Source organism: Echiichthys vipera (assembly GCF_963691815.1).
Source record: "Echiichthys vipera genome assembly, chromosome: 15".
NCBI classification, from domain to species: domain Eukaryota; kingdom Metazoa; phylum Chordata; class Actinopteri; order Perciformes; family Trachinidae; genus Echiichthys; species Echiichthys vipera.
The window spans coordinates 16,553,482-16,575,906 of NC_139840.1; the positions used below are offsets into that span (position 1 = coordinate 16,553,482).

The following is a 22,425-nucleotide window of genomic DNA, read 5'->3' on the forward strand; positions in this document are numbered from 1 at the left end:
GCATCACGCTGATCACCTGTAAAAGCCTCTGTTCACTGTTCATTGTGCTAACTGCTCACACCTTCACCATGCCTGCATCTCTCTCCTTAGACGAATACAACCTATCACATGACCCTGTCTGATCTGTAAACACAGTCTACACATACAGAAGCCCCGATACCTAACCTTACATATAGATAGTACAGTCTGCACATGTCCTCTGTTATTCAAAGGTTATTTTAAGGCTTAACATAGAACAACAAAGAAGTAAGCAGCCAATCAAAAGCAGCAATCTAGTCTGTCATCAGACCATTGATAGTCTGGTCACATGGTGGGGAGAGTGTTATTTTCTTCTTAGTGATTGGATGCCTACCACTTTCTCTCCTCCTGTTAAATATTCATCTACTCTGTCAACATAAAGCCACAATAGGTACTTGGGAGAGGCCTTTGGTGTAACAGTCTGGGTTAAGGGTGAGCTGCGTCTCCTTTACACTCAACTACTTCTCAATGTGACTAAAATGGATATGGAAGCTTGTGTAGTATGTGACTCATTGCACATGGATATCCAAGTTTTTCTCGTGCACGATAAGTTATAGTGGTGAATTTGCACTAATAACCGTGAATATCCACACAAATGACTTGACCGACAAATTGACTGAAATTTACTGCAATTTTTTACTCTAACCGTAACATTAATCTGGCCACAGCCCCTAAGTAATAGTTCAAATGAAGTAGAATTTATTTTGTTTCACAGAAAATTTGATGTAGCCTATTAAAAGAAAGTTAATACAATTAGAAAAAAGTTAACATCACTGTGTTTATCAACCGCAACAACAAAAACATTTAAGTTTGAATAGTTATCAGGCTCTCTGTAATCACTGCAAGTCTATTCCACTGCAATTTTTAATGGCATACTATACCATGACTTACTTAATGACATTTTGAAAGGAGAATCTTTTTATGATTACCTTATTTAAGATTTTTAGATTGTTTTGATTGCTCACTACAGATGATGTGTGTCAGATCTGTGATGCAATAGAAACGTTTGTTTCTTAACTTAATGTAAGGTGAAGTGATTTCAGTGTACCATTTTAAGAGCTTGAGCATATTTTGCTCATTATCGAGGTAATATTGTGATATTGCTGCTACTATTTTGTCCAGGATAGTCATAATCATGCCATCCCTAGCTGTGTGCTTTGTGTGTTTGTGTTTATGTCTGCTTACTTATATTAAATATTTAATGACTGTTGCTTTATAGTTAGAACACCTCCAGTTTCATATGTGTAGTATTTAGAGAAGAGAGTATGAATCATTGACAGTCTGTTTGGCGCTGCTCTGCTGCTCTCTAGTGTCTAGTGGTCCCAGCATCATGCTTGAAGAGTAACTCTCAGCAGAAAAGCTTTGTTTCAGTGACCTCTTCTGGATAAAATTGTCAAGTCTGTAGGGCCAACTTACAGGGATGTCAACGTGCGTGAAACACACTCCCACTCACGTCAACGTCCCACCATATATCACTAGGTCCGCTCACGATTGCCTTATAAGTTTGTGTCATGGATACATAAAGACTTATAGATCAAGATAAGTTGATTCACCAATGGGATGTGTTTGTAAAGGTAGTACTGTTTGGATGTCTAATGTCATCTTTATTGCATGTCAGAGATTTTTTGCCGGATCTTCTGGGCAGTATGACGGATAATATTAAGCACTATTTGTAGATACATTTTTCTGAATTCAACCAGGAAGCTTTGTTGTTTTATATAATGCGTACATCTAATGGACCTTCTGATGTGGTTATACATATCACCAGTGGGTGTTTCTGACTGACTATCAGCTTTGCTGCAGTAAATCTATCTATCTATGACCAAAGCTTGGTGTACAGCTTACACTTAGGCTTTCTACAACTGCTGTGGGGTTGTGGATGAATATGGGACTGTACATCCTGTAGACATACTAATAAACCTTTCCTACATACAGTATGGCCACACATTATGCATGATGCTATCCATGCCTGCAGTACTTGTCCCCTCAGTCTTCATGTTTGACTCTCTTGGGAATACTTAGGAAGTTAAGCTTAACCACCCATCACAATGTTTGTCCTTATTGGATTCATGTAACAATGATACGTTATAGAAAACGAGTTTTGCATATATATAAGATGAGAAAATGCTGTGCATCACCTTTTTTTCAGATAACATCCTCAATGGTTGACAACAAGGATGGTATCATTTGAACCGTGGCTTTGGCACAGGAAGCGCTACAGCTACAACCCCAGTGTGTGCGTTGTGAGGTCGTGTTAGTGTTAATTTGAAGGTGAGCAAATTTCATTTCATGGACAAATTACACATTACTTCATCTTACAGAGGTAATATAAAAACACACCTCGGTTATATCTAACATTTGGTGATGTGTGAACTCATTGATTTGTCCTATAATTCATAGCATAATATCAAGTTGGCTGTTTGCTTGTGTCATGTCTTGACTTCACATTTCATTCTCTTTAGTTCCTTCCCTTTGACAGTGTGGCCTATAAGCTGTTTGTCTGCCGATAACAACCCCCTCAGTAACTGAGAGATAAACTGCATGCTGCCGTAGAGACAGCTTACACGAGATGATGACAGGTTGCATGACAGAAAAGTGTAATGGCTGTGGAAATGAAGACTGCTGAGTGAAAGATGTCTATGTAATGTTTGTTTGGATCCTATTAGCTGTTATCAAGTTACTCGTCCAGTTGATGTTAAATCAAATGTGATATTATTGTGGTTGAGACACATGCCACTTTTAACCTCAATAACAAGCGCATTAATGAAAATTATATTTAAAGTTTACTTTTGTTTGGCACATATAATACCCAAGATGCCCAGCAGGTGGGGTGTGCTGGGGTGTGAGTTGAACAAATTGGGCCTAATGTAGTCTAGCTTCAGTCCATGTGCAAGCACATGACATGCTCCTGCAGCAGGGTAACCCAAAAGGCATTCAGCATAAAGTGGTGCATTTGAAAGCAGAGGTAATTGATTCTTTTGCAAGTGATTACAGAAGCAGAATTTAATACACTGCTTTTGATTTCAGCTCTTTTCGCCGCTGCAACTTGCTTTGCAAACATGACACCAAAGGCTCAGGACAAAATGCGTCTCCCTTCAGAATCCCGCACTCATCATTTCAGCCAAGTTGCTTTTGACCCGCCGCCAACACCACAAAACAGGACAAGTAATTTAATTTGCCACTGCTGCCGACCTTGAAGCAGAGAATGTAGGCTACCGGAATCCCAATAGGGTGGCTTGAAGAAAATGTCCTGGGAGCTGAGGGAGGGGTCAGGCTGTTCTGCCTGTAGCATCACACACACACAGTCTCCTCACCTCTACAGGAATAGTTTTGTCCTTCATGTTTGCATAAATAATTTTATCTTTAGGTGTTAGGGTACAATGACAGATAATGTCATAATGTTAACAATCTAATATTTTAAAAGCCACCACTGTACTCTAAATCTGTCCATTTTTATGGCATAAAATCTGAAAAATTAAAAGTATGCAATAATAAAATATCCCCCAAAAATGTTACCCTCCTCAAAGTGGGAAAGACTGTTGTCAGGGAGTTGACTCATCATTGCAACATATGATATGACAGGGAGCAACATTCAATTAAAGGTCAATGTGATCTAATCCTAGTCAGGATGTGCATCTACGTAAGCTTTATGTCACAAACAAGGATAAGATTATGACTCACTTGATATGTCACACTGAAGTCTAGAAAGTATCACCTCTGTGTATGAGAGGCACTAGATTGAATAAATAGCAATGGAGGACAGGAAAAATGTAGGACACAATCTGCTTTTATTATGTGATACATGCAAAAAATGTACTTATCATGTTTACATATCTCAGAAGATTACACGCTGTGATATTTTAATGCAAGATCACATTCCTTAAAAAACCTGAGCGAAATAAAAAAAGGCTTACAAGAACTGATCTTTCCGAAATTGCTTGGTCATTTTATGTCCATGCAGCCATTTTGTCATTGTGACTTGCCACCACAATGACAATGATGTTATGACACTAAGAGGTTAGATAAATGATCAGATCTCTTAAGTAAAACAGGTGTCCTGTTACTTTGTAACATATCTTATGCAGACACATTCCAAATCCCATCTGTCATCACCCAGGGGGAATAAATGCACTAATGTCCTCTTCCAGACATGTGATGTGATGTGATCTGAACATAATTGCGGTCATAACTTGTTGCCCCATCGAGGTGTCATCTTAGATCACCATGGTGAAAATATCTTGGGTCAGAACTCAATATTGGTCGTAAAATCTAAATAGAAGGCCCTCGGGACTAAGCTGTTTCGCAGAGCACCTGCGGTAGCACTCTGGCAGAAAGACACACAGGGTAATAAGACTTCTGCAATTGAAATTATGAGTGTAATATCTGTGAAATGGTGCAATAACTTTGAAGAAGCTTTTGAATCCCGTGCTATGTCTTCCAGCATGCCAGTGATTCAAATAGAGACCTGTACATTTTCCAGCAGCCCCTTTGCACGACCTTTAATGACATAGCTCATAGCCACAGTTCCATCAGACAGCCTTCATTATGACTCTGTAATCATAGGCTACATTTGTTTTTTTCTTTTCCTCTCTACTCGCTATATCTCTCTTGCTTTTTCTTTTTGTAAAACCTCCCCTCTGTATGTCCTCCTATGAGCAAGACAAAACCAGTAGTGAGCAGGAGCCGCTACTGGAGAAAGTGTTTGTTGACTTTTCGGCAAAGACCGGTGCTCTGTAGGGGAGCAGTCTGTTATTTATGGCTCAGGCCTCTGCGATTGGCTGAGGAGGGATATAATTATGTCTGGTGCTCAGCTTAGCTAGCTTTAGAATTACAATAGGTGCCATGTTGAGTTCATGGTTGCTATGATACTATATGGAGGGTCTCAATGAAGCATAGTTACTTGACAGTGGGCAATGTAATAATTAATTACTGATTTATATGAGACAAGATACTATCAGGGGCTTTGTGTGTGTTTATGGTTAACAATTTTGCACAGAACTGTTTCAATGTTCACACTGGCAACAGACGGTTGTTTTAAGACGTACTTGAAAAAATGTGAACCTATCCTTTAATTTCTTGATATATCACAACATCTCAAAATTTGTGTATGAATATCTTCTCAAGCACCAACATGCAATATTGTCACATTTTCAGTATATATATACGCTATATAGCAGTGTTACTGATATGCTTTTAATAGTGTGTATTTAATATTTTACTTCTTCAGTATTACCCAACCCTATCACTTCTCATATAAAGAAAAGACCTGTCTTGGAATTAGATAAAATGGATTGGGGCAGCCGGTGGCTGAGTGGTTAGAGTAGTCGCCCCTTGTAAAGAGGCGGAAGGTCCTCGAAGCAGCAGCCGTGCGTTCAACTCCAACCTGTGGCCCTTTGCTGCATGTCTCCCCTTTCTCTCTCCCCCCATTTCCCATTGTCTGTCCTATATAATAAAGGCTTGAAAAACTGCCAAAACTAATCTTTAAAAAAAATGGATTGATAAAAATAGTCCTAATCTTTAATGATACATAAAAAACAACCATTTAAAGCAGTATAAGACATAATTGGATCTAGCTTTGCATCTGAAGTTGTCTTAAAATACTTATGTGAACCTTAACTATTAAAATAATTTATATTTACCAGAGCAGTTGGATAACTAATACAAACTATTCACTCAGGTTCCTGATGTGTGTAATATTTATTCACCTCTGTACCACTAACTGTTATCTGAATGTACTGGTAAGAAAGCAATAACCAGAATACAAACAGGAGACTGCATTTTGATGTTTTATTGATATCACTTGTTACTTAACAGCATCTGATTCTGATCTAATTGCATGTTGAAAAGGATAATGAATACTGAGCTCATCGTTCACATGAATGATGTCAGAAGGATTTCCAAGAAGCTGCAAAGAATTACAGTGAGCTGCACTATATATTGAGGTGAGAATACTGGAGTCTGATATGGAAGAGGAAAGATAAACAGCCCTCAGCATCTCATGATGCACAAGACATTAATATTTGTCTTTATGAAAACAGGAATGAATTATTATTATTATTATTATTATTATACAGGGTGGTTAGACAGGGACTTTGAATAGACTAATGGGATTGTGTTTGTTTGAATCGGTCTTTGCCGGGGTTATTCTACACACTCGCAGTAAAACGTCAGCCATGTATTTGTGTGCTCCCCATAGGAGGTGTTGGGCGAAGATGAGACTCGACCATAGATAATCCTATTGTGTATTCCATACCATGGCTTATGTGATCACTGTCTTACAGTACATGTATAGTCATATCACCGATAGAAAACACAAGGATGGGTAGGGAGTAGAGGCTCAATGAGTAATCCTCATCTAATCCATTTATTTTGAATACATGGGCTGCCACGGTCAATAAATAGGAATGTGTCCATCATTTTAATGAGTATTGCTGCCTTGCCCTGTCTCTTTCTACATTTTAGTATTTTAAGAAAACAGCGTACATAGACACATTTAATATTACAATTCAGGGTAATTTAATCAGTTTGCATGATGAAATCCAATTTTTTTAGTTGCAGGATTATAAATATCAAACAAATTGGGAGAAAATTCCTTAATTTTTTAAAATTACACATTAAAATACTCTGTGCCTTGAGTTGGAAGATGAGTGTTTACACTCTCTTTCTGTCATTTACAGGACCAAGACCAGGACCAAGTACCCATACATCTACTGAACATCAGATGATTGTAAAAGTGCAAATAAACTTACAGCGTTAGTAATGTCAATATGTAAGGGTTTCATTCAAATATTGACATAGCTCCCACAGTGGATGTTTTAGAGCAAGATAATTAATTCATTGTCACCTCTCTCCGGGTTCCTCAGTGTAGCTAGGAATGCCGTAGTGCCACTTGCAGACTACAGTGTCCTGGGAGCCCTAAAAAGGGAAGGAGTCTCACTCTGATTCCTGGCAGCTTGAGGAGCAATGGAGGCTAAATTAGGCCTGGTTGCATTGACTTCCGATCCCCAGAGTCTCGGCAGTCTTGCAGCCCAGAGGAGGAAGCCGGCTGGTGCTCAGATCCACTGATGCCCTTGCAAAGCTTCTTGAAGTGTTAGATGGAGGGATGATATGTCTAGAAAGCTTGAGTTAAGAGATTGCATCTCCTGATTGATGTTGTAAGGTGTTTTGCAATGTTTATCATTTTAACATTAATTAATAATTACCAGATAATCTTAAGTGGTAACCCCCTGGGTTGGGACTTTATGGTATCAAATTGGATTGTGAAATAATCAGACGATCAAAATAATGCAGAAGCACTTTTTAACAACCCTTTTTTTTTTTTTTGATGCATCAAAAGTCAAAACGCCTGCAGGTCTCTGAAATTGGCAAATGTAACTTAGAAGATCACTTCATCCTAGTTTGCTCTGAAAACGTCCTTATATCCAATGTATTGTTATTAATAGCTACAAGTATATAGTGTGATAGCAACATCATGTTTGCAACGTGAGGCAACATGCTCAATATTTGTCTCATATTTAAAAAACACGATAACACTAACACAAGAAAGAGGCTGCAACTTGTCTTCACCTTTGTTGTTTATAGTGATTATGCCAATATTTCAAAATGGATTTAATAATGATTTATTATCTGCAACAAATTAAGTGCTTTAGCCATCATGCAATATGTTGCACATAATATGCGACCTGCTCAGTTTGTTTTTTTTCTGCTGATAAAATACTTGTCTGCGTCCCACCCCGCTGCTCTTTCCTCTTTGCTGTGCTGTCCAGTTTGATTGACCGTGTCTCTTTCTCGGTGCAGGCAGTCGGAGACAGGTGCTGAGTGCTGCTGAGTGTTGCTGTATGTGTGGGCTCCAGGGGCCTGGTTTAACATTCCAGTGATAGTTTGATAGACACAGTCCTTTAGGGAGGACGAAGAAGCGGCCAAATGCCCTCATCGACTTTAAAGAATAAGAACTGAGGGGGTAAGTGAAATCCTGTGACGATGTACCTACCATGGGCGGACGGTGATAACATACTGCAAGTTCCCTTTCTTTTTGAAGTGCCTCAACAGCAGCCTTTACAACACCACACTTCCGGATTTAAAAAGCGTAACCTCTCAGGCTACGAACAGGTCTAATGTCACAGGCACTTCCTTTTCACACACACACACACACACACACACACACACACACACACACACACACACACACACACACACACACACACACACACACACACACACACACACACACACACACACACACACACCACACACACATACACACACACACACACACACACACACACACACACACAGGCTGCAAGTTTGCGTACATGTTTGCGTGCGCATATACATTAGACACAGTACACACAGTTGTGAAAATGGAGAGAAAGAGGAAGTTAGAAAAAAGGGGGTGGGTAAAATAACAAGGTGACCATATTTGGCTTCAGCAGATAATGCAAGCAGAAGATGCAAATTAGATAAGGAATGGTTGTCATGGCGACTTCATGTTGCACAGCGATGGTTCGCTGAAAACCTGACCACATTTGTGGTATGGCCGTTGCCAAGCAGAAGGTGCTATTATGAGAGCGAGAGATATGAGAGTGAGAGATGTAGGGGGAAGAGAGAAATGAAGATTTTGGTTCATCCCATAGTGCATTGCGTCAGTGTGGCCTGTGTTGAAGTGACTTCATCCGTCCCAGTGGCGCATCAGCGATAGACAGACACACAGGTAAGCTTAATGGCTGTAGAATCACTTTCTGTAGGATTAATTGTCTGCTGGCGATTTTGAATGCCTTTTGGTATTATTCAGTGTTTTCTACTGGTTTGTTTCATAAGATTTCAGAATAAAATAATAATAATTCAAAATATATTTTCTCTGATACTTTAAAAAGACATATGTTCGTCTGCTCAATGAAGCCAACATGTGCTGTCGTTTTCTCTGTATACAATTTAGTATAGAGATTTAAGTTTGTATGTAAATTTTGGGTGTAAGGAGAGTTTATTTAATATTTGCAGCATTATATGGGCGGGCTACATTTAAACAGAAAAAACGCTTAAAGCTGGAGTGAAGGGCCTCTTTGCACAGGGTGTTTCCATTCGTTTTCATTTTATCTCCAAGATAAGCTTCAAGCTTGAATGCCACACACACACACACACACACACACACACACACACACACACAGTGGTGTCAGATGGGGACAAGACAGTGTGCTATTTCCTCTCTGTATTTCAAACTTGACAGCTTGAATTGCACCTGCTTCCCCTCACTGCGTCCTTAAGTGGAGAGAAGTTAAGAGAAAACCACAGCAGGAAGATATGATAGCAATTATGTGCAGAAATGAGTTTGTCATGCACACATGTTGAATTTGTCCCACTTTCATGTATATTTTTAGTAATGTGTAGCCTTTTTCTAACATCTTTGTTGATGTGGGATACTCCCCACATATTCTATAAGTAAAACATCACATAACTTGTTTGAGGTGCAGAAATTTCTCATTCTGCAGCCTCCAAAATACGATATAGTGAATCGGCTGCCGTTGAATGCAGCTCCTTGCTGTGGGCCTTCTCCGCAAGACTGTGTACTGTCACTGCAGTTGTTGCTGTGATGGTCTGTAATGGGAGTGTAATGTGTATTTGCGGCCTTCATGATAGATGAGCCGTCAGAGTTTGGCACACAAAAGCTCTGGGACATTTCCTCAGTGGAGTGAGAGTTTACATCAGCCAGCCAGTGTCATTTACAGAGTGCTGGGAAATAGCAGAGCGCTGAGATGATAGGGAAGCTTAAGGTGGAAAGTTGCATTCATCAGGGAGGAGGGAGAGAAAATGAGAGCAGGCAAAGGCGAAGGGTTAGAATTTGATGGCTTGACAGAGGCAGAGGGGTCACCAGTGCCAGACAGTGTTGGTTTAGGGTTAATGTGACATTATTAAGGTTACTTTCTCAGACTTTCCCCACATGACTGGTTTACTGATCTCGACGTGTAAAATCAGCGAAATTCCCCTTTGACCACACACACACACACACACACACACACACACACACACACACACACACACACACACACACACACACACTTCCTGTTTTCAGTTGGTAAGTGTGCAAACAATTTGCTCAACCCCAGGATGTTGATTTCTGTTGCTCTTTGCTCATACCTAAACAGCCACGCGGCCTCACCGATCCCCCACAGAGATCAACGGTCACACCATCTTCTTATCTGTGAGACACAAGACATGTGAAGCAAGAAGTTAAACTATATGAGTCATTTCTCTTTGGATAGAGTACTATAAAATGAGATTGACTGAATGAACAAACCATCTGGTAACTGCAAAGCTCGGCTCTATATTCAGACCTCTGATTGGACCAGGGAAATATGAAAACTGGGTTATGACAAATGGATAAGTTCTTGTGGTTGTTTGGGGGTGGGGGGTATATAGTTAAATTAAGATTCAGTCATAAGTGTGACAACGTGACGGAAATACAGACTCATATGAAGAATGATAATGAATAGCAAATTTGGAGAAGCAGGGCAGAGGAGTAAAAGAAAGATGCAGAGACAGAGAGAAGTAGAAGCACTGGCATAAACTCAGCTGCAGTAGAAGAGGGGAAATTCCACGTCAGTGTCTGAGTTTCACAGAAAGCTAAGATCGTTGGAGGCGTTGCTAATATCCTATTGAGCCAGAGCAACATCAGTCACTATGTCTCTTTATTATGGGTCAGGGAAAAAGTCCATTTGGAGGTTAGACTGATCTGATACGTCCATTGATCAGCTGCTAATCTAAAAGACATACTACATGCGTTTTAGCATGGCTGTTTACATGGTTAGAAACAGATCTCCTTCCATCACTAATGAATGACGGCTGGAAATAGATCAAGGCACGCACTTTTCTGTTGTAGCTAATAATGTCACTGTCCATCAACATTTGATCAACTCTGAAAAATAGTACTATTGCAGCCAATGAAATCTTCCTTTTGTCTGGCCTATACAGCATGCTTAACATGTTACAGAATATTAGCTAGCTAGGTAAAGGGTTAGCACTGCAGCTAGGGCTCTGCCACAGATTGTCACCCTGGGTTTAAGGGCCTGCTGTGTAAATTAGAGATGACTTATCACCAGCTTTGTATTAAACAGAGCTGTGCAGCAATATAAACCGATCCAGAGAGAGAAGGGAGGGCTGGAATAGACAGCCGTGACAGTTTTATACAAGAGAAGCATTAGGATATATATTTTTATAGTATTTTATAGTATTTATTTTCGGAATATTACTGTATACACGTATATGCAAATACGCCAAAGAAAGAAAGGGTTCTTACGTCTCTTCACTAATATGGATGCATGCGTGATCTTGTTCAAACTAAATTCAGCTGCAGTGTGTGTACTTTGCTTCCTTTGTAAATGAATACATTGCAAATATTGCAAATCTATTTTCAGTTCAGGCAGCATAATGAATGTGCTTTCTCCCTGTGCACAATCAAATGAAGTGCGTCATAGACAACATGCAGGATCAGGCAGAGAACTGTAAAGATTCCTGCAGATGCCAAGGCATCCATCTCCATGGATACCGGATATTGCAGCATCAGGTCCAAATCAAATTCTTGGAGGCTCCTTTAGCCTCTCTGACTTTCCCCTGGATGCAAGGATTGTGGCGGCAGAAGCCTTGAGTCAACAGCAATATAGGAACATTGGCAGCCACACTTGCCTCAATGTTTGCTCAGTGCCTTTTTTTTATTATATGTTGCTGATCGGCAACCAAACTGCACTGGTCTGCATCTTTTTGAATAGCCATTTCAAGAGTACTCACACGCTCTGTGTTACTCTGAATGCATAAGCACTTACTAGCGTGGTCCAATTAGATTTATTGCAGTTATGTGTCCTGCTTTTTTACTCTGGGTACGAGGCTAAGCAAAAGAAGGCATCCTGACAGAAGCCAGACCTAATCTATTGTAAACTCCCTGTACCCCCCCCCCCCCCCCCCCCACACACACACACACACACACAATTCTTTCCTCCACACCCTTTAATCTGTTCATTCTTTCCAACTGCTGTTTTTCTCCTTATTTGTCCTTACCTCATTAAATCCCTTGTTTCACCCTTGTTTCTGTCTCACTCTTTCCTTTCTGGCAATATTTAACGCCTTTTATGTCTGATGCCCTTCATTACTCTGCATGGCCTTTCCTTTCTTCAATGTTTACCCTGTTACTAATTTCCCTTCTTTCCTCCTTCTTGCTGTGCTTTCCCGATGTTTCCTATCTCCCTTCCTCAGCTTCATTGGATAGGCAAGGGAAGTGTTGCTGTAACTGAACCAGCACTTCCTGGTGTTGTTTTAGGGGGGGCGTGGCCAGCCTACATCGAGTAAGAGAGGGAGGGAGAGGGGACTGCAGGATCTGTATCCCCAGTGCAGTCATGGCTTCCTCCTCCTCCTCTTCCACCTCCTCCTCCTCCACAGCTGTTGCTACTGCCACCCAGCGAGCACCACTTTCCTCGGGCAGCAGACAGACGATCCAGAGGCTGGGGAGTCAGTAGAGACACAGCCCAGCCCGTCTCAGCACAGCTCAGCACAGCCACTTCAAGAGGCAGGGGAGGGGAGGCACTAGCACACACAGCCAACGCTGCAACGTATACACACACACACACACACACACACACAAAATCACACAGACAAACACTCCTGCTCTCTCTCTCCCCCTCTCTCTCTCTCTCTCTCTCTCTCTCTCTCTCTCTCTCCCTCTCACTCACTCTGGTGCTCAGCTCCGCACAGCTCCTCTACTCATTTGCTGCTGATTCACTCGCTCACTCGCTTGCCTGTCTTCTGCCAGTCGCTCTGCCTTGCTGCGCTCTGCCTGCCTGCCTAAGAATGGTCCAGCCGGTGCCCGGGGGTCTGCTGTCACGGACTGTCTGAACACACGCATAAACACAGAGTTTATCGACACGCGGAAGCAAACACACACACATACACAAGCTGGAGAGCAATGTGAGAGGTAAGAGCTCGGTTCATAACCCTCCTCCTTGTCTCATTGGTTTATCTAGATCTTTCCTCCTGTGTGTGCTGCAGTCTTTACTTTCCAAAGTAAGCGCCTGTGCATTGGGACATAGGTGGAGATATGGGGATTGTTTGTCTTAGTGTGTGTGTGTGTATGTGTGTGTGTGTGTGTGTGTGTGTGTGTGTGTGTGTTCAGTATGTGGGCCACAGGGTTAACATTTGTTACGGCTTGTTTTATAGATAGAGGCACACGCACATGCACAAACACACACAGACACACAGTAAGACACATTCTTGGCTCAAAGCAGACAGTCACACAATAGCTACTTCCTGAGGGTAGCGCTAGTTAGCAAGAAAATTTGCTGGTGTGTGTGTGTGTGTGTTTTTGGAGGGCCACGGTTGTTCCAGGAAGCAGTGGAGAGGATCAATAGATCGCCCACTCAGCTTTCATTCCCTCTGTCTGACTCAACGTTGGACATGTTGGGAGTTATCCTGCAGGGCTTGGTTAGCAAGGAGAATGGTAAAATTTGATTCCCTTGTACTTCTTCCCTCCCTTTGCTGCGTCAGCCTAAAGGGGGAAGCATGGTTTCGCATGTGTGTTTGTGTCTGTCTACGTGTGTGTGCTGTGTAAGGCAAACTCCCGCCCGGCTGCATGTAAATTACGTGTGACATGTGAAGCTGCTGCTACCTTATATGGTGAGCACAGTATTTCAGTACAGTTGGATCTTGCCAAGCATTCCGGGTCGCGGGAGGAGAGAGTGTGTGAGAGGGTGACTCTGTCTGTGGGAGTGTGTGTGTGTGTGTTTGTGTGTGTGTGACTAAGTGAGTGTTTTCATGAGTCTGACAGAGGGGGAGTAACTGAGAGAGAGGAAGAAAGTTAAAGACAGAAGGAAAGAGGGGCAAGAACAAGAAAGACAAGGAGGAGACCAAGTAAATGGAGGGAGTTTACTTGTCGATGTTTTAGCTGGAATGAAAGTAAGTTGTTTCATACTTTTGATTGCCCTGTAACGTTTTTCTTTCTTTCAGGAGTTAAGTTTGTCAGTGTTAACGTAACCGGACTGAAAGTGTTTTCTTACTTGCGATAATATCTGGCTATTTGTCAGAAACAATCATTTTAAAGTTTTTCGCAGGCATTTGTTCTTTCCGAGAGTCCAAAAACTGCCTGGATAACAGCAGGACCTGAATCCGGTACAACACATATGGCATGTGAAAGCCAGGATCTTCAGAGCTTTAAACGTTAGCCTTCCTTCTCTCCCCTCTTTGTACCTCTCCTCGCCACCTCTGCTCTCCTCCCCCTTGCCTCTCTCTGGGTTTCCTCTTGGTGGTGTGTCCGTGGTTGGGGCAATGATGAGGAATGTTGTTGTTGTGACTTAGAGGGATTCAGGGTGGCTCAGACAGTAGCACACACACACACACACACACACACACACACAGACATGGAAGTCAACAGACAGATGTGTGGCAGATTGCATTTTTGAGACTATGAATGTCTGCCTAGTGTGAGGGGTGTGCTGTTGCCAATGTGAATATTATGGCTAATAATGTCAAAGACGATATTGCTCTGTTGTTGTGTGTGTGTGTGTGTGTGTGTGTATAAACTTAGGTGCTAATTGCTCGGCATTTATATTTGTTGTCTATGATCTAGGATCTGCTCTACAGACAGGATTATGTGCATGGCTGAATCTGCGCTGACAGGTTAAGCCTTTATTAGAAGAGAACTTCACTGTACACTGAACTTCAACCCCTGTCAGAGACGCGTTTTAGTTGTTAACTGGCCCTAATATTTACCTATTACTAATCTTTTTCTGTAAGTAATGGCTGTATAACACAAAGACAGTGTCCACCTGTATCTGAACCACAAAACAGTGATAATAAGCAGGACGTTCAGCATGTCGTAGCTGCTGTTCGTGAAGTAATTAGTGTGTAGATATCTTTGTTGTCCTGAGGTAGACATGTCAACACAAGCCTGTCATTGTTCTTCTTCACCCCAGCTGCACATCAGCTCGTGCTTACAACCTTGACATCTTTAACCTATCCATCTCTGAAGAAGAGATGGATGGCTGTAACATCTAATAACACACTCCTGCCCGGCTTTTGTTTCTGTCAATGTGATTACACTAGCTCTGTTTGCCTTGGTATATTAGAAGCAGGCCCCAGCACAAGCCAGCGGATCATGCGGGTACATTAGCATGGCCTGTCTCCTATGTAAAATGATTGACTAAATTAAAATAATACAGATAACTAGTGCAGACGTTAAATTTGGTCACTGGTGAAGTATGTTTGCATGTAATATGCTCATAAAGAAGCTAAATCAACATGTCTAATCATGTATGCCATTACCACAAGGCACATGGCCTACATACATGATTAGACACTGTGTGGCATATGCTCCGGAATAGATGTACGGATAGATTTTATTAATCATCAAACCATTCATAGCTTGTATTTTTTTCCCCTCTCATTTAGGTTTTTCTTCCATTTGAAATCTGTCTGTATATGTGGAAAACGACCTGACTGTGTCCCGGGCACACTGACACAGACAACATAAATGTGAGCCAATGAGCCACTCATTAAACCATGAGGCCAACCATTATCCTCACTGTCCGTGGACTTCAACGCATCCTTAAACACACACACACACACACACACACACACACACACACACACACACACACACACACACACACACACACACACACACACACACACACACACACACACACACACACACAAAGATGCAGTGTTGCACACAGTCAGATATTCACCACAGCTTAAGAATACGCTCTGTTGGGACACTTAGAGGTTTGTGTGTTTGTATAGGTTTGCATTTGTGTCAGTGTGTGTGTGTGTGTGTGTGTGTGTGTGTGTGTGTGTGTGTGTGTGTGTGTGTGTGTGTGTGTGTGTGTGTGTGTGAATAGCTCTTTCCATGTATGCTAAACAAGAGATCTAATTGTCTCCAGAGGTTTGCTCTCGAAGGGAATCAATAGGCATTGTTTGTTGTGCGTTCCTAGCCGAAAACTCACTTTCAGAACCGTGTTTTATAATCCGATGACAAACAAGACTTAAAGTTAAACTTATAGTTGAGAGCTAATGACGACCTGATACTGGTGACAAGGTCGTTAACAATACAGCGATGTTGATACTGAAATTAGCAGGAAATGACAGATATTTTATTTCCAAAACCCTGTGGAGCGTGGCTGTCTATGTGAGTTCGCTATGTAGGTGCAAACCTCACCAGTTGCCCCTCTTTCTGCTCCGCTAAATTTATGCAAATATCGTGTATTCTTACATCCATTTCACAAATAGTAGTTGTACTTTCTGTGATTGACATTGGACAATGATGACATATGACGAGTTGCCCATCAGGATAGGGAAATCAACTCACCATTCTCCTGCTGACTCTGCTAACCTGGCTTGTCCAGGTTTTCAAATGTAAACATCAGAGTCAACGCCAAGGAAAAGATGGAGAAGATGGGCACCAGCTGCAATCACGACCATATGGACCAGCAAGACTATCTCTGCATCCATCTACTTCTCTCAATCAGAGGGGGTAACGAGGCAAGTGTAGAGGAATTAAACACCGGCTGCGAATTATGGATCTTCTGTTGGGTAGTAGCTGCTCTCAGCCACTCAGTACGTGTGTGTCAGAATGAAAAAGATCAAGAGACAACGAGGAGCACATGTTCACGTGTCCATGTATCTGCACTAGTGTGTATGTGTGTACATAAAGGTCAGTGAGGGCGATATTGACATGCTATATTCAGAGCACATGGAGCAGCGAGGGCGAGGCTTGGGGTGTTGCATTTCCCCCAGCGTCCTCCACTGAGATGACCTGTCTGAGCACATTGTCATCCTGACTCCAACTCTGTCAATATGCTGAAACCAAACCTTTTACCGAACAGCAGCAAACCAGAGGCGACGGACGACTCTTTCTCTGCAGTCAAAGCTGACAACACCTACAGGCTTTGATTAGTTAGCTTGCAATGGCAAACGTTGAAATGTAGCACGTAACATATTGCTTCAGCTCAATCTCCACTCCAATCCTGCATCAGTTAACCACAGTGTATTATTTCATATGAGATTATGCACAATAGAGCCTCCAGTCACTCATGACCTGTGGTGTTATACTATGCTAAACTAGACTAAATGTTTAACTTGTCATTTTTCAGGAAGTCTTACCATAACTGTGAATCCCTCCCTCTTTGTTCTGGCAGTTAGTCACAATGACAACTTCAAGTCCAGGCCAGGTTAGCCACAAGCATGTTGTTTTGATTGCTATAACTTTTTATTCAGTTGAGACATGCCTTTATAACAATACAGCTCTCTGTTTTCAGGAAAATCTCAAAATACCGTCGCCACAGTCCACCATGCAAATCAGTGGCAGTTATGCATAGTTTGCGTTTTCAGTGAGGGTGTAGTTTAACAGCGTGTTGGACTCGTCGAGACCAGATTTGTTTTTTGTGACTCATCATAACTAATAGAAATTAAAAGATGAGGCTTGCTTTTCATGTCAGAAACCGTTTGTGCCGGCGAGGCATATGGTGGTGTCACATGACCGTGAGCTGATGGTGATGTGCTGATTTCGAAAACACACACTTCCTCATTTTGCAGCCATGTAATGTTTCTGCCACGTGTCCTAAAGGGTGATAGGAAGCATACGGTCTCTTGCTCGCTCTCTCGCGCCATCTTTCCTTTCTCCGGTGTGGTTGACCTTGCACCAGCTTGCAAAACCTTGGAGTCTGAGAAAGGTGCTGCTGAGGATGTTGGAAGAGAACACAGGCCAGATATGCACAATGAGGACACAAAGGCGGATACATGGATGGAGTTAGGGAGGGTAAAAGAAACAGGATGGAGTAGGGTCCACTGGTTAAAACAGTATAAATCCTAGAAGAAAAGTATTAAACAGTCATCTATTTGGATACCTTGAATGGATGCCTTGGAGATAAAGAGCACAGAAAGTTATAGTGGAATTAGATAGAGGGAGTGGCATACTGACAAGAAAGACCATAGAGATTAAGAAATCAATAGGGGAAGGACACCCATGTCCAGACATGATGGATCATAATGAGCGCTCATTATCACTTTGGCACTGTCTACCTCGTCTCTCTCACAGATATGTGCTCATCTGCTGCTAATTTAAACCACAGAGCCCGAATAGGCTATTAGACAGAATGCAGGGGGCATTTTCATGCATCAAGTCATCACATTCTCTCATTTGATCAAAGACAGCTCCTGGCGCCTTCAATTTAAAACATTTTGTAATAGATAACTCTTTTCCACCTTATTAGTTCATGTTCAGCTGTGGCTTGAGTTCAATCTGATGAGTTCAAAGATGATCCTTGCTCACCTGAGCTCAAGTTATTACAAAATGTATTTGGTAAGTGCAAGTGTGTTGCCATCAATCCTTTCAGACTGAGCTGCGGCAATAAGTACAGGTCAGAGCGCATACAGGGTTACACAGAAAGATTAGACTCGGCTGACTTGACATTTTCACAGCAATGAAGATGAAGTTATGATGTTTCATTCCAAAACAAGACATTCAATCTAGCCACATTTTAAAATGTTTTTTTTTTTTACCTGGAAATACTATAAAACTGACACATTTCTGCTTGTCATTAAAATAAATAGCAGCATTCAATAATATTTTACTATCTGTCATTTGAAGATATTTATCAGGTAGTGTATTTTCTGTTTGTTTGTTTTTCTTATTGAAAAAAATGTTCCTCTAAAGTGCACAATATGGATATGGGTAAGAGCAGTTTTAGTGTTTGTGTTATCATTATGGTTACACTCCAAAGGTCATTTGAAGCAGTTATGCTACTTTTGCTAACGCAGGGGTCATCCAAGGTGAAATCCCCCCCCCCCCCCCCCCCCCCACTCTGTAACATATATCCATGTTGCTGGGTCATCATGACCTGCGCTGTACTGCTGCAGAGCTCTGATATAGCGGGTTGCAGTGTTGCAGTGCTGTAAAGTTAGAAGCGGTTCATAGCATTGCTGAAGGTGCACATGCTGTTCTGGAAAGAGCGATTTCTCCACACAGGGTGTGGTAGGTTACCCTCCCTGTGCGATAAGAGCAGACCGGGCCCAAAGAGCCCAATCTTGAAAATTCCCAGTACAACTGATCAGCCAAAAATCGAAAGCACTGCCAAAATTATAAGATAAATATATCTATAAATTCTCTTCCGCGTTTGATTAAAGGGAAGTTTGGTTTATTTTAGTGCTTTTCTGGTTACTGTAGTCACAGAAATAGTTAGCAGAGTGATTAGTTTAGCCTGTCTCTCTCTTTCTCTTCATCTAGCAGCAGGCAGGTCAGCCTCCTCTTTGCTCCTCCCTCCGCTCTCACCTGGCGCTCAGCCCAGAATGTTGCTGCAACTCTGCAAACTCTCATTGGTCCCCACTCTCACACCGCTTTGCAAGAAGGGATATGACTAACCTCTTCTCCCTCCTGCCCTGCCCTAACTTCCCCTCTGCTTTCACTCTCTTCCTTTCTTTCACCTCTAAACACATTTGCAATGGCCGGCCTCGCCGCACTTGTCTGTAAGTGATACAGAATTTGATGAGATTTTCCTGCGTTGACCAGAAGAGGTGGAAAGTTGTGAAAGGCTGCTTTGTGAATTTCTGTGTGTGTGTGTGTGTCTGTGTGTGTGTGTCTGTGTGTGTGTCTGTATGTGTGGCATGGCGCGATGAGCATGTGTGCGTACTGTGTGTTTAGAGTGCAGGGCGGGTGAAAGTTTTATTTGTTTAAGCTGACACCCCTGCATTTCTAACATTTTTACATATTCTTCGTGCTCACAGCTTAGCAGCAGATTAAAAAAAAAGGCTGCAGGTCAGAACCTCCTGTGAAAGATAAATGATCTGATGATGAGAAATAAACCTGAAAGTTGTCTTTGCATGTGTATCATCAGCCTAATCTTTCTCTCTATCTCTCTCACTCTCTCCCCAGAGGAAGTGCCTTCCCTGATGTCTGCTGCAGCTTCAAACTGCTTCTACAGCTGAAGCTCCACCCTCCCCCCCCCGCCTCGCTTGCTTGCTGCCACAGTAACACAAGTACGAGGATAGCGGCCTCACCCACCTCGCGGCCTACGCTCCGACCTGCTCGTCTGTCCACCACCTTCACCATCAACTCCTCGCAGCCGGGCTCCAGCCTAAGATCTCTTCAACAGACGGCCACCGCTGCCACCTGCCCTCCACCAGCTGACCAGCCTTACCACAGCAGCCCGACACACATCCAGGCCCACGCAGCATCTCACCCACCTTGCCTTTAACCTTTGCCTTCGACCCTCTAAGCCTCCACTCTGTCCTCAGTGTCCTTAACCTCCCTATAGCAGGCTACACCAGACTATCACCTTTGTTGCCTGCTTCACTGCACCTAACCAGAGGACTCTGGTTTGGCCTGTCATCAGATTGCCTCCTTGGCTTGTGAATGTTGTAGACGAGACCGTTAAGCAAGCAACACTGAGTCAGGTCAGGTACGGCAACTTCATTGTTAGGCTAAGTCGTCTCTTGGATATAAACACTTCTCCTGTGGTTGATTGAGCAGGAAAATTATCCAACAACACTTGTCCAGCAACATTTCACTTTGGAAAAGGAGCCCTCTCAATCAATAGGAACTTTGTTTTGATTTCATTTCCCTGTCGCACAAACGTATCACAGACTTTAACAACAGTTAAACAAAAAAAACAACCTTAAAGTCTTGGATTAAAAAAAATTAGAGATACTTTATTCACGCTTGAACAGATTTCAGCTCGGAATAACTCTTGCCAGTGCGTTGCCATGGCGATGAACATGGCGCACATCCGTGACACAAAGTGGCTGACACTTGAGGTATGTAGGGAGTTCCAGAGGGGCACGTGCTCACGCTCGGACCAGGAGTGCAAGTTTGCTCATCCGGCCAAGAGCTGCCAGGTGGACAACGGACGGGTCATCGCTTGCTTCGACTCACTCAAGGTAAGAAAGGAGAAGCGGTGAACAGAAAGTCTGGAAGTCAGATCTCATACTGGCCACAGATAAGAGACTGAGTATGTTCAGTCAGAGCAGTTTGAGTGAATATATGGAGTTACAAAGTGGAAATAGCTGTCTACAGTCTACATATCATGCAAGAGCTCACCATCTGGCAACGGCATGGGCTCTCTTTGGTCCCACCTATTTCTGGTCAGGTGACTGGAACATGTGATCAAGGGTACTGGGGGTGGCAGCTTTTTAGATTAAGGAAGCAGAAGTCAGGCTTTTGTAACACTTCACCGTAGAATTTTCTAGCACAGACACAGTGTTTTGGTGGATGTTCTGAAGTCATATAGGAGTCAGTCGCATTTCCAAATGATTACACTCCATAAACACTGTTGCATGAAATAACTAAATCAGCACAGTCCCTCTAGAAGTGAAAAACACTGTTGTGTGCCAGTGTTTGAACAGGAAAACACAGTTGAATAGGCTGTCACATGTACAAACTCATATGGATGCCCTGAGCACAACACGTTTCAACAGCTAGAGAGGAACGAGGTGATAGCGTCATTATGTAGATCTCACTCAGTCAAACCACTTCCTGTGCAGAGGCCTAGGGGCAGTTAGAGGGGGTTTGTCTGTGTGTGTGTTTTAGAGTGAAGTTGGGGGCAGATTTGGGGCACCGTATGCGGTAATTTTCCATTTTTAGGCAGCAGCAGGAAAGCAAACATCTCTTTTTCTTTTTCTCTCTCTCTTTCACAATCTGTCTTTTTATCGGAACACAAAATCTCTAGAGATGGGCGGACCTCAACCCAAGGTTCCAGCATTGACACACACCCACACAGGTTTTTGGCTATGTGTGTTTTTCACTTCTGTTTGTATTCCGGCCCCGCAGACATCGGTGACTTGTGGTCATTGGCAGTATGTGAAGTGAGCAGGGCAGGGTTAGGATGAGGACAGAGTGTGTGAGTCGACTTAGAGAACAGTGTTTATAGCCAGATGTGGACAGAGGAACATTGTCAAGCCCAGGCTGAACTCTCCCCAAGTTTCCTCACAATGTGCTAACGCCCGTGCGTGTGAGCGTGTGCGATTGTGAAAAATTACAAGCCACATTAAGTCATTCTTGTTTATCACATGGTTTTGAGATCTTCCTGAGATCTTCCAAGGAACACAATCAGTCACATGATCATACAGGTTTTAAACAACCTAAGAGTTTAGCCAAACTTATCAGGAAGAGAAAACATAACTTGACTGTAAAATATTTATCCAAACCGTCTGTTGTAACCACATTTTACAGACTCACTTCCTGGTGCAACTTTGATGTATTATCATAGTCGAGTGCGCACACAATTTTCCTATGCAATAAGGGATTATGGCCAACATTTCTGATGTGCTATCAGTGACTGACTATCTGGATGTCATCAATTCAATACAGTTGCCGCATAAAAACATTGACTGACAACACAGTAGAGCCTTTATCAGGCGTAAGGATTGCAATACGTGAAC

The 22,425-nt window shown here is 42.4% G+C and overlaps 1 protein-coding gene across 14 annotated transcripts in view; it reads left to right on the forward strand.

Annotated features, from left to right (window-relative positions):
• Window positions 1-8,587: 8,587 nt before the first annotated feature.
• mbnl1 (muscleblind-like splicing regulator 1) overlaps window positions 8,588-22,425 on the forward strand; it is a 42,293-nt gene continuing 28,455 nt past the window's right edge. Inside the window, exons 1-3 of one of the 14 annotated variants that reach the window (XM_083929158.1) lie at window positions 12,663-12,973; window positions 16,398-16,533; window positions 19,922-20,925. In XM_083929158.1, coding sequence (XP_083785284.1) covers window positions 20,752-20,925 — 174 coding nt within the window. In that variant the 5' untranslated portion in view covers window positions 12,663-12,973; window positions 16,398-16,533; window positions 19,922-20,751. Of the gene's footprint in view, window positions 8,729-12,662; window positions 12,974-13,562; window positions 13,951-16,397; window positions 16,534-19,047; window positions 19,516-19,921; window positions 20,926-22,425 lie in introns of those variants that run through there. The other 13 variants (XM_083929160.1, XM_083929151.1, XM_083929161.1 and 10 more) reach the window with 13 other exon arrangements.